Source organism: Salvelinus fontinalis, chromosome 2 (assembly GCF_029448725.1).
Source record: "Salvelinus fontinalis isolate EN_2023a chromosome 2, ASM2944872v1, whole genome shotgun sequence".
Lineage (NCBI taxonomy): Eukaryota > Metazoa > Chordata > Actinopteri > Salmoniformes > Salmonidae > Salvelinus > Salvelinus fontinalis.
The window spans coordinates 93,161,093-93,174,595 of NC_074666.1; the positions used below are offsets into that span (position 1 = coordinate 93,161,093).

At 44.1% G+C, this 13,503-nt stretch overlaps 1 protein-coding gene across 1 annotated transcript in view; it reads left to right on the plus strand.

Moving 5' to 3' along the window:
• Positions 1–3,113: 3,113 nt before the first annotated feature.
• The window catches only part of LOC129831952 (meteorin-like protein), a 29,873-nt gene continuing 19,483 nt past the window's right edge, over positions 3,114–13,503 (plus strand). The window contains exons 1-2 of the mRNA XM_055895605.1: positions 3,114–3,507; positions 11,756–12,168. Of these exons, the coding sequence (XP_055751580.1) occupies positions 3,212–3,507; positions 11,756–12,168 (709 nt within the window). The 5' untranslated portion in view covers positions 3,114–3,211. The remainder of the gene's footprint in view (positions 3,508–11,755; positions 12,169–13,503) is intronic.

The following is a 13,503-nucleotide window of genomic DNA, read 5'->3' on the forward strand; positions in this document are numbered from 1 at the left end:
GTTCTAGTGCCCTCGCCAAGTCATTGATATATACAGTTGAAGTCGGAAGTTTACATACACCTTAGCCAAGGCCATTTAAACTCAGTTTTTCACAATTTCTGACATTTAATCCTAGTCAAATCCTAGATCAGTTAGGATACCCACTTCATTTTAAGAATGTGAAATGTCAGAATAATAGTTGAGAGAATGATTTATTTCAGCTTTTATTTCTTTCATCACATTCCCAGTGGGTCAGAAGTTTACATACACACAATTAGTATTTGGTAGCATTGCCTTTATATTGTTTAACTTGGGTCAAACGTTTCAGGTAGCCTTCAACAAGCTTCCAATAATAAGTTGGGTGAATTTTGGCCCATTCCTCCTGACAGAGCTGGTGTAACTGAATCAGGTTTGTAGGCCTCCTGGCTCGCACACACTTTTTCAGTTCTGCCCACAAATTTTCTATACGATTGAGGTCAGGGCTTTGTAATGGCCACTCCAATACCTGGACTTTGTTGTCCTTAAGCCATTTTGCCACAACTTTGGAAGTATGCTTGGGGTCATTGTTTATTTGGAAGACCCATTTGCGACCAAGCTTTAACTTCCTGAGTGATGTCTTGAGATGTTGCTTCAATATATCCACATAATTTTCCTGCCACATGATGCCATCTATTTTGTGAAGTGTACTAGTCCCTCCTGCAGCAAAGCACCCCCACAACATGATGCTTCAATGGTCATTATGGCCAAACAGGTATATTTTTGTTTCATCAGACCAGAGGACATTTCTCCAAAAAGTACGATCTTTGTGCCCATGTGCAATTGCAAACCGTAGTCTGGCTTTTTTATGGCGGTTTTGGAGCAGTGGCTTCTTCCTTGCTGAGTGGCCTTTCAGGTTATGTCGATATAGTACTCCTTTTACTGTGGATATAGATACTTTTGTACCTGTTTCCTCCAGCATCTTCACAAGGTCCTTTGCTGTTGTTCTGGGATTGATTTTCACTTTTCACACCAAGGTACGTTCATCTCTAGGAGACAGAACGTGTCTCCTTCCTGAGCGGCATGATGGCTGCGTGGTCCCATGGTGTTTATACTTGCGTACTATTGTTTATACAGATGAACGTGGTACCTTCAGGTGTTTGGAAATTGCTCCCAAGGATGAACCAGACTTGTGTAGGTCCACAATTTTTTTTCTGAGGTCTTGGCTGATTTCTTTAGATTTTCCCATGATGTCAAGCAAAGAGGAACTGAGTTTTAAGGTAGGCCTTGAAATACATCCAAAGGTACACCTCTAATTGACTCAAAGGATGTCAATTAGCCTATCAGAAGCTTCTAAAGCCATGACATAATTTTCTGGGATTTCCCAAGCTGTTTAAAGGCACAGTCAATTTAGTGTATGTAAACTTCTGACCCACTGGAATTGTGATACAGTGAATTATAAGTGAAATAATCTGTCTGTAAACAATTGTTGGAAAATTACTTGTGTCATGCACAAAGTAGATGTCCTAACCGACTTGCCAAAACTGTAGTTTGTTAACAAGAAATTTGTGGAGTGGTTGAAAAACTAATTTGAATGACTCCAACCTAAGTGTATGTAAACTTCCGACTTCAACTGTACATGTCAGTCTCTCAGTCTTTCTAACCTCGGTTTCACACATTCGTAATAGTTGTTAAAGCTATACAGGTGTCAGTGTGGCTGTGGAGGCAGGTGTCAGTGTGGCTGTGGAGGAAGGTGTCAGTGTGGCTGTGGAGGCAGGTGTCAGTGTGGCTGTGGAGGCAGGTGTCAGTGTGGCTGTGGAGGCAGGTGTCAGTGTGGCTGTGGAGGCAGGTGTCAGTGTGGCTGTGAAGGCAGGTGTCAGTGTGGCTGTGGAGGCAGGTGTCAGTGTGGCTGTGGAGGCAGGTGTCAGTGTGGCTGTGAAGGCAGGTGTCAGTGTGGCTGTGGAGGCAGGTGTCAGTGTGGCTGTGGAGGCAGGTGTCAGTGTGGCTGTGGAGGCAGGTGTCAGTGTGGCTGTGGAGGCAGGTGTCAGTGTGGCTGTGGAGGCAGGTGTCAGTGTGGCTGTGGAGGCAGGTGTCAGTGTGGCTGTGGAGGCAGGTGTCAGTGTGGCTGTGGAGGCAGGTGTCAGTGTGGCTGTGGAGGCAGGTGTCAGTGTGGCTGTGGAGGCAGGTGTCAGTGTGGCTGTGGAGGCAGGTGTCAGTGTGGCTGTGGAGGCAGGTGCCAGTGTGGCTGTGGAGGCAGGTGTCATTGTTGTGGGGTTGACTCCCAGACAGCGTGTCCCAACACGCATCATGGTTACATTACAACAGCTAGGGTCTAGTCAGTATGCCCTGACAACATGCTGCAACAATGTAGCAAGACCAATACAAACACTGTATTAATATAGAGGACACACACACACGCACACACACACACACACACACACACACACACACACACACACACACACACACACACACACACACACACACACACACACACACACACACAACCACACACACACAACCACACACACACACAACCACACACACCACACACACACACACACACACACACACACACACACACACACACACACACACACACACACACACACACACACACACACACACACACACACACACATGTCCAAAGAAATCAGAGATTAAAAGTACCTGTCTCAAACAGCTCTAGTTTCCTGTCTAACGGGTTTCAGATAAAAAATATATATGATTGTGTGTGTGTGTGTGTGTGTGTGCGTGTGTGTGCGTGCGTGTGTGGTTCCGTGGAAAAACACACGTATATCTTGTTTCAAAAGAAAAACTTCCCAGAGGACTATATTTATGACAGCCCATCACATGTACCAGAACAATATGGTTGTACCCACATATGTCATCATAACGAATGACTGACAACAAATATCAAGTGGAATTGGAATGATGAGGGGCACTTTTGGAAAGGAAAAGTTTGAGATAATGGACCACAGATTACTCAGTCAATTTACCCAACCGGTGGGTTATTTCGACTGTAGACTTTGTAATGTATCATTTATCAATTCCTAGTAAGTAGATACTAGCCTCGGTGAGATTTTGTAATTGTAGAAACATACTTCCAAGATCTAGCCGAGAAGGCATTGCGCAGGCGTGCGGATCTGCTTGGAGAAGGGGAGTGACGTGAGAAGACCTCAGAGAAATTCACTCACTGAACTTCCAGTAGAGGAATTCAAGCAGCCGCTGTCCGTTGTAGGTTACGATATGGTGGATGGTTCTAGGTGAAGTAACGCTTTTTTTTCACGGTTCTACTGGCTTTTACGGGAAGAAAACAACATTCGAAGACATTTCAACAGGCGACCAGAACCGATGGGGACGTTATGTCGTTGGAGTTACGCGGGTGGATTTGGTTGTTTTAGTTGAGAAGAAGGAAAGTGTTGCCCTCGGAGCAACAGCGCTGGGATTAAACATGCTGACACCGATTTTAGCATACTTGTTATCGGTTCTCCTGCTGTGTCGGATAGCGTTCTCACAATACTCCAGCGACCAGTGTAGTTGGAAGGGCAGGTGAGAGTTCTTCTTTATAACTTTCATTATTTCATGAACTGCTTGTTCATAATGGTCGAATTGAAAAGGAGCTGTGCAGACGAACTATTTGTAGGCTACCGTTTAGATTTGAATGCTTCGTTTTGTGGAAATTAAAGTTACAGAACGGTGAATGCGTCCGTGTTTTTATCCAAGGCCGACTGGTGAAGAGATTGTTATAATGTAATAAACTAAATGGAGAATGAGTTATCCATTCTCTCCTGAGAGGTGAATTACACAAATGTTTCCCTCTTACTGAGTGATCACCTTGAGTCAGGTCTGTGGAATGCTACTTCTGTCACGGACTCCAAGCGCGGAGATGTATTTGTCTTTATTTCATGTTCACAACATGATTAATGGTTTTGAGAGTATTACTTTAAAACAAAATCTAATTATATTTTAATGCATTCATATTCAACTGAAATTGACCCTTTTTTTTCAACCCGAAGCGTTCTAATAAGGAACACTTTTAGGATCACGTTTAATGTTGATACATTTCAATGATCAAATGGAAATGTATACATTGTTTCATGAATAAACACAGTGAAAGCCTAGCTACCCTGCATCAGTAAAAGTACAGTTTGAGGTCGCTCCTCCCGACGTCTATAACAGGCTACCTTGTATACATTTCTAAATCTCAACTGAGCACACAGGGCCACTTTTCCCTTTCGGTTCTTACTTCCCTTCACTTGTTATAAAATTGTAGTCAGTCTTTCTAGAAGCAACACCATGGCTTAAATAGTGATATAGTAAGAGGCTTTAGTACTTGACTTGGGCACTTTGTTAATGCCTCTAATATTTTACTTATTTTATTTAACCTTTATTTAACTAGGCAAATCAGTTAAGAACAAATTCTTATTTACAATGACGGCCTACCAAAATGCAAAAGGTCTCCTGCGGGGGCTGGGATTAAAAATAAAATAAGAATATAGGACCAAACACACATCACGACAAGCGACACACCTCAACAGTACATAAAGAGAGACCTAAGACAACAACATAGCATGGCAGCAACACATGACATTATGCTCAATGTAGGTATTAAATTACTGCTGGTGATAGGCCGTCATTGTAAATAAGCATTTGTTCTTTAACTGACTTGCCTAGTTAAATAAATAAATACAAATAAATGCTGATGCTATAGAGGTAAAAACATTGTCATCATAAATCATCTATTACAGACAATCAAGAGGGTTAAATCATCTATTACAGACAATCTAGTGGGTTAAATCATCTATTACAGACAATCAAGAGGGTTAAATCATCTATTACAGACAATCTAGAGGGTTAAATCATCTATTACAGACAATCTAGTGGATTAAATCATCTATTACAGACAATCTAGTGGATTAAATCATCTATTACAGACAATCTAGTGGGTTAAATCATCTATTACAGACAATCTAGTGGGTTAAATCATCTATTACAGACAATCTAGTGGGTTAAATCATCTATTACAGACAATCTAGAGGGTTAAAATATATTACAGACAATCTAGTGGGTTAAATCATCTATTACAGACAATCTAGTGGGTTAAATAATCTATTACAGACAATCTAGAGGGTTAAAATATATTACAGACAATCTAGTGGGTTAAATAATCTATTACAGACAATCTAGTGGGTTAAATCATCTATTACAGACAATCTAGTGGGTTAAATCATCTATTACAGACAATCTAGAGGGTTAAATCATCTATTACAGACAATCTAGTGGGTTAAATCATCTATTACAGACAATCTAGTGGGTTAAATCATCTATTACAGACAATCTAGTGGGTTAAATCATCTATTACAGACAATCTAGTGGATTAAATCATCTATTACAGACAATCTAGTGGGTTAAATCATCTATTACAGACAATCTAGTGGATTAAATCATCTATTACAGACAATCTAGAGGGTTAAATCATCTATTACAGACAATCTAGTGGGTTAAATAATCTATTACAGACAATCTAGTGGGTTAAATAATCTATTACAGACAATCTAGAGGGTTAAATCATCTATTACAGACAATCTAGTGGGTTAAATCATCTATTACAGACAATCTAGTGGGTTAAATAATCTATTACAGACTACCTCATTTTGTTTACCTGTCGGCCCCAGCCTGGAACTCAGGTCCTGTACGTACCTAACTGACCAGCTCTGCCCATTCTCCACCATTTACCCGTTGTTGTCTTAGCTCTCCTGATCAACACCTGTGATTGCTTTATGCCTCTCTCTAATGTCAATATGCCTTTTCTACTGCTGTCTTGGCTAGTTCTTATTGTTTTATTTCACTGTAGAGCCCTCAGTCCCGCTCAAAATCCCTTAGATAGCTCTTTCGTCCCACTCCACACACATGCGGAGACCACACCTAGCTTAACTGATGCCTCCAGAGACGAAACCTCTCTCATCGTCACTCAACGCCTAGGTTTACCTCCACTGTACTCACATCCTACCATACCCGTGTCTGTACATTATGCCTTGAATCTATTCTACCACGCCCAGAAATCTGCTCCTTTTATTCTCTGTTCCGAACGCACTAGATGACCAGTTCTTATAGCCTTTAGCTGAACCCTTATCCCACTCCTCCTCTGTTCTTCTGGTGATGTAGAGGTTAACCCAGGCCCTGTAGCCCCCCAGTAATACACCTATTCCCCAGGCGCTATCATTTGTTGACTTCTGTAACCGTAAAAGCCTCCTCCTTTACTGCTTGAGCACACTCCGCCAACCCGGATGTCCTAGCTGTGTCTGAATCCTTGCTTAGGAAGGCCACCAAAAATTCAGAAATGTCCTAACTACAACATTTTCCGCCAAGATAGAACTGCCAAAAGGGGTGGAGTTGCAATCTACTGTAGAGATAGCCTGCCGAGTTCTGTCATGCCATCCAGGTCTGTGCCCAAACAGTTTGAGCTTCTACTTTTAAAAATCCACCTTTACAGAAATAAGTCTCTCACTGTTGCCGCTTGTTATAGACCCCGCTCAGCCCCCAGCTGCGCCCTGGACACCATATGTGAATTAATCACCCGCCATTTATCTTCAGAGTTTGTGCTGTTAGGTGACCTAAACTGGGATATGCTTAACACCCCGGCCGTCCTACAATCTAAACTGCCTGCGTCCATAATGGGTGCAAAATCTGGACCCATACAAATCAGCTGGGCTAGACAATCTGGACCCTCTCTTTCTAAAATTATCTGCTGAAATTGTTGCAACCCCTATTACTAGCCTGTTCAACCTCTCTTTCGTATCGTTTGAGATCCCTAAAGATTGGAATCCTGCCGCTGTCATCCCCCTCTTCAAAGTCGGAGACACCCTAGACCCAAACTGTTACAGACCTATATCTATCCTACCCTGCCTATCTAAAGTCTTCGAAAGCCAAGTCAACAAACAGATCACCGACCATTTTGAATCCCACCGTACCTTCTCCCCTATGCAATCTGGTTTCTGAGCTGGTCATGGGTGCACCTCAGCCACGCACAAGGTCCTAAACGATATCATAACTGCCACCAATAAGAGACATTACTGTGCAGCCGTCTTCATCGACCTGGCCAAGGCTTTCGACTCTGTCAATCACCGTATTCTTATCGGCAGACTCAACAGCCTTGGTTTCTCAAATGACTGCCTCGCCTGGTTCACCAACTACTTCTTAGAAAGAGTTCAGTGTGTCAAATCATAGGGCCTGTTGTCTGGACCTCTGGCAGTCTCTATGGGGGTACCACAGGGTTCAATTCTCGGGCCGACTCTTTTCTCTGTATACATCAATGATGTCGCTCTTGCTGCTGGTGATTCTCTGATCCACCTCTACGCAGACGACACCATTCTGAATACGTCTGGCCCTTCTTTGGACACTGTGTTAACAAACCTCCAGACGAGCTTCAATGCCATACAACTCTCCTTCCGTGGCCTCCAACTGCTCTTAAATGCAAGTAAAACTAAATGTATGCTCTTCAACCGATCGCTGCCCGCCTGTCCAACATCACTACTCTGGACGGTTCGGACTTAGAATATGTGGACAACTACAAATACCTAGGTGTCTGATTAGACTGTAAACTCTCCTTCCAGACTCACATCAAGCATAAATCTTTGCTAGGTAAAGCCCCGCCTTATCTCAGCTCACTGGTCACCATAGCAACACCAACCGTATCATGCGCTCCAGCAGGTATATTTCACTGGTCATCCCCCAAAGCCAACACCTCATTTGGCCGCCTTTCCTTCCAGTTCTCTGCTGCCAATGACTGGAAAGAATTGCAAAAATCACTGAAGCTGGGGACTCATATCTCCCTCACTAACTTTAAGCATCAGCTGTCAGAGAAGCTTACAGATCATTGCACCTGTACATAGCCCATCTGTAAATAGCCCACCCAACTACCTCATCCCGATATTGTTATTTATTGTTATGCTCCTTTTCACTCCAGTATCTCTACTTACACATTCATTTTCTGCACATCTATCACTCCAGTGTTTAATTGCTAAATTGTAATTAGTTTGCCACTATGGCCTATTTATTGCCTTACCTCCCTACTCTTCTACATTTGCACACACTGTATATAGATTTTTATATTGTGTTATTGACTGTACGTTTGTTTGTGTAACTCTGTGTTGTTTGTGTCGCTTTGCTTTATCTTGGCCAGGTCACAGCTGTAAATGAGAAACTTGTTCTCAACTGGCCTACCTGGTGAAATAAATAAATAAAAACCTAGTGGGCGAAATTGGGTGAATATCCAATTGGGTGAAGTGCCATGAAGAGAAAGAGGTTTCCTCTTCTAAGCCAGCCGAGGAGTAGTCTTAATAAGCAGTTACTTTGAGCCTGTACCAATGAATCTGTTGCTCATTACTTCTTCTCTCAGCTAATCTCTTCTAATTACATGCAGACTAGAGACGGTGGAAGAGTTAAACGGAGTTAATTAAAGAGAATGTGGAGAGGAGAGGCTGGTCGGGTTATGATGACCAACATCTACCCCCCTCTGATCCTCACATCAATGGGCCTTATTCATATTTCACCATCTCCTTTTCATTTTCAATTGGGTCGTTCCTACCAAGAACATCAAACCACCAGTCTGTTGCTGTTGGCATGGCACCCATATGGTAATAGAAGTATGCTGCTAGTTTACTGCTTTATAGCTTGTCTTTGCTTTGAACGACAGATTTGGGCCTAGTTTAGGACTTCAGATTATGAATTATATGAACGACAGATTTGGGCCTAGTCTAGGACTTCAGATTATGAATTATATGAGCGACAGATTTGGGCCTAGTCTAGGACTTCAGATTATGAATTATATGAACGACAGATTTGGGCCTAGTCTAGGACTTCAGACTATAAATGATATGAATGACAGATTTGGGCGTAGTCTAGGATTTGAGATTATAAATTATATGAGCGACAGATTTGGGCCTAGTCTAGGACTTCAGATTATAAATTATATGAACGACAGATTTGGGCCTAGTCTAGGATTTCAGATTATAAATGATATGAGCGACAGACTTGGGCCTACTCTAGGACTTCAGATTATAAATTATATGAGCGACAGATTTGGGCCTAGTCTAGGATTTCAGATTATAAATGATATGAACGACAGATTTGGGCCTAGTCTAGGACTTCAGATTATAAATTATATGAACGACAGATTTGGGCCTAGTCTAGGACTTCAGATTATAAATGATATGAACGACAGACTTGGGCCTAGTCTAGGACTTCAGATTATAAATGATATGAACGAAAGATTTGGGCCTAGTCTAGGACTTCAGATTATAAATGATATGAACGAAAGATTTGGGCCTAGTCTAGGACTTCAGATTATTCATTACATTCTGTGTTAGCATCCCGAATGGTTCCCTATTCCCTTAGAGAGCCCTGTGGGCCCTGGTCATGACTAGTGCACTATATAGGGAATAGGGTTATGGGTCCTGGTCATGACTAGTGCACTATATAGGGAATAGGGTTATGGGCCCTGGACTAGTGCACTATATAGGGAATAGGGTTATGGGTCCTGGTCATGACTAGTGCACTATATAGGGAATAGGGTTATGGGCCCTGGACTAGTGCACTATATAGGGAATAGGGTTATGGACCCTGGTCATGACTAGTGCACTATATAGGGAATAGGGTTATGGGTCCTGGTCATGACTAGTGCACTATATAGGGAATAGGGTTATGGGTCCTGGTCATGACTAGTGCACTATATAGGGAATAGGGTTATGGACCCTGGTCATGACTAGTGCACTATATAGGGAATAGGGTTATGGGTCCTGGTCATGACTAGTGCACTATATAGGGTTATGGGCCCTGGTCATGACTAGTGCACTATATAGGGAATAGGGTTATGGGCCCTGGTCATGACTAGTGCACTATATAGGGAATAGGGTTATGTGTCCTGGTCATGACTAGTGCACTATATAGGGAATAGGGTTATGGACCCTGGTCATGACTAGTGCACTATATAGGGAATAGGGTTATGGGTCCTGGTCATGACTAGTGCACTATATAGGGAATAGGGTTATGGGTCCTGGTCATGACTAGTGCACTATATAGGGACTAGGGTTCCATTTTGGATGTAGCCTGTGAGTCTCTCCCTCTCCTCTCCATTCATCCAGTTCTGTCTCTAGACTCCCCCCCCCCCCCCCCCCCCCCCCCCTCCTCTCTCTCTCGACCCTGAGGCAGCCTGCCAGCCAGTCAGTCGTGTGTTGCCAGAGCGCTGAGCCCAGAAGGAACAATGTGCCACAAGACGTGTGTGTTGGGGCGGAGGTCAGTTGAGCCATGTCGAGGCAGGGCGGCTCGTGACTGGTCATGCTGCCGGCCGTGTGCAGCGCACGGAGACGCAGGAGTCTTAACACTTTGTCTAAGGATGTTAAACCACCACCACCAGGCAACACACACACTGAGCCTATTCCCTACATAGTGCACTACTTTAGACCCGGGCCCCTATTCCCTATATAGTCCACTACTTTTGACCAGGGCCCTATTCCCTATATAGTCCACTACTTTTGACCAGGGCCCTATTCCCTATATAGTCCACTACTTTTGACCAGGGCCCTATTCCCTATATAGTCCACTACTTTTGACCAGGGCCCTATTCCCTATATAGTCCACTACTTTTGACCAGGGCCCTATTCCCTATATAGTCCACTACTTTTGACATGGGCCCCTATTCCGTACACAGTGCACTACTTTAGACCAGAGCCTTATATAGGGAATAGGGTTCCATTTGAAGCACAGAGCTGCAGTCTGTAGTCGACCTGTTGAGTATGAGGGGAGGCAGGACATGATCACGTGAAGAGCTTGCAGTCTGTAGTCGACCTGTTGAGTATGAGGGGAGGCAGGACATGATCACGTGAAGAGCTGCAGTCTGTAGTCGACCTGTTGAGTATGAGGGGAGGCAGGACATGATCACGTGAAGAGCTTGCAGTCTGTAGTCGACCTGTTGAGTATGAGGGGAGGCAGGACATGATCACGTGAAGAGCTGCAGTCTGTAGTCGACCTGTTGAGTATGAGGGGAGGCAGGACATGATCACGTGAAGAGCTGCAGTCTGTAGTCGACCTGTTGAGTATGAGGGGAGGCAGGACATGATCACGTGAAGAGCTGCAGTCTGTAGTCGACCTGTTGAGTATGAGGGGAGGCAGGACATGATCACGTGAAGAGCTGCTGTCTGTAGTCGACCTGTTGAGTATGAGGGGAGGCAGGACATGATCACGTGAAGAGCTGCTGTCTGTAGTCGACCTGTTGAGTATGAGGGGAGGCAGGACATGATCACGTGAAGAGCTGCAGTCTGTAGTCGACCTGTTGAGTATGAGGGGAGGCAGGACATGATCACGTGAAGAGCTGCAGTCTGTAGTCGACCTGTTGAGTATGAGGGGAGGCAGGACATGATCACGTGAAGAGCTGCTGTTTCCCTTTGAAGCTGCTCTGGATTTCAGAAAAGGAAAAGGTCACCAGAAGAAAGATGACATGTTCTGTTCTTTTGCCAAGTTATAGACCTATATTGTTTTGTTGCTCGGCCCTTGGCTAGAGAACGACTGATTATATTACGCTCTGTTCTATATTCATACAGACCCTTTCAGACTGTTGTACTGGCAGTCACAGACAGTGGTTCATGGTTGGCATTTCTCACCCCTCCAAAAAACGTTTTTCTTCAGACCAAATATATAATTCTTTCACACCTGTTTGGAGTGTGACCATGTCTCTGTGTATGATGTGTTGTTGACCTCCTCCACTTCCACACTGACCCCCCCCCCCCCCCTTCCCTTCCAGTGGTCTAACCCATGAGGGCCACACCCGTGATGTGGAGCAGGTCTACCTACGTTGTTCCCAGGGTTCCCTCGACTGGCTCTACCCTACCGGGGCCGTCATCGTCAACCTGCGGCCCAACACCCTGTCCCCGGCAGCCGCCCGTCTCTCCGTCTGCATCAAGCCCTCTAGGGACTCCCACGGGGCTAACATCTACCTGGACCGGGTCGGGAAGCTGCGCCTGCTGCTCAGGGAGCAGGACCAGGCCCAGGGGAAGGTGACCTGCTTCAGCATCCAGGAGGGGTCTCTGTTCATAGAGGCCATACCTCACAGAGACATCAGTAAGAGGATCACCTCGTTCCAGTATGAGCTGGTTACAGAGAGGACCGGGGCTGGAGCTGGAGCCTTGACTGGGGTGGAGCCACAAGCACTGTCTGGTAAGATACACTCCTATTGTTGTTGCTTTGGTCATTAAAAGGGAAGTTCAGTATGGCTAAAGCACTGTCTGGTAAGATACAATCCTATTGTTGTTGCTTTGGTCATTAAAGGGGAAGTTCAGTATGGCTAAAGCACTGTCTGGTAAGATACAATCCTATTGTTGTTGTTGCTTTGGTCATTAAAGGGGAAGTTCAGTATGGCTAAAGCAAAGACGGTACATTATTAAGATGAAACTGTTTCTCCAGTACAAATTCCCGTTCACAATGTCATGGCAACGTTGGCTATCGAAGGTCATGCGTAGAAACACATCATCGGGGTCTAACTGTCATCTCCCACAGAACTGGGCCTGTGCAGGCCGTCAAATTCTTGGTATTTTTGTTGTTGTATTTTATTAGGATCCCCATTAGCTGTTGCGAAAGCAGCAGCTACACTTCCTGGGGTCCACACAACACATGAAACATGACATAATGCAGAACATTAATAGACAAGAACAGCTCAAGGACAGAACTACATCAATTATAAATAAATACTAAATGCACACAGCCTACATATCAATACCAACACACACACACACTATCTAGACACTCCTTTGATATAAAGTTGTTTTTGTCAGTTTGTCACTTTCACAACGTTGGAGTAATAACATGTTCAGCTATTTAAGACATCGTCTCCAGTCTTAGTTGTGCCTTTAGATTTAGAGAAACAAAACCACAAAATGAACTTCTCATTGACTTCTCGAAACCCCAAACCTGGTCTGTTTGGTCTGTTTCACAAGTATGCCCGGAAGTCTTGCGATGTTGCTCCTCTGGGTTTAGAAACTCTTTGGCTAAAGTTAACTGAAGTTTGTAGTGGCTGATGACAGACCACTGAACCATGTATGATAGTTTCTCCTGGCCGATAGACTACTTTCAGGGTGAGGAACCAGCTAGCATCAAGGTGTAAAAACCTGAACTTCCCCTTTAATGCTAAAGTTGATGGCAGTGGCTAAATGGACAAATCCTAACAGTGGATCACAGACTCTCTTGGTTGGCCCAGAGACTACGTTCAAGGAAAGGACCCATCTAACTAATGTTGTCATTTTGGTGACCTATCCCTTTAAGTTTTTTTATCAATGACATTAGGCGTGCACCATATCCTGACTATTCCAGGTGAGTTTTCCAGACGGAGGTCAAACAGAGAGACTCAACTGGCCATTCAGCTGACAGTTTGTTAATTGACTGACTAGGAAGTGGTTTTCTTTGTCTTAGTGTCTGTAGTCAGGACGTAGTTCTGTACTGAATGCAGCCATCTTGCTTCTGAAGCTAAGCAGGGTAGGTCCTGGTCAGTCCCTGGAT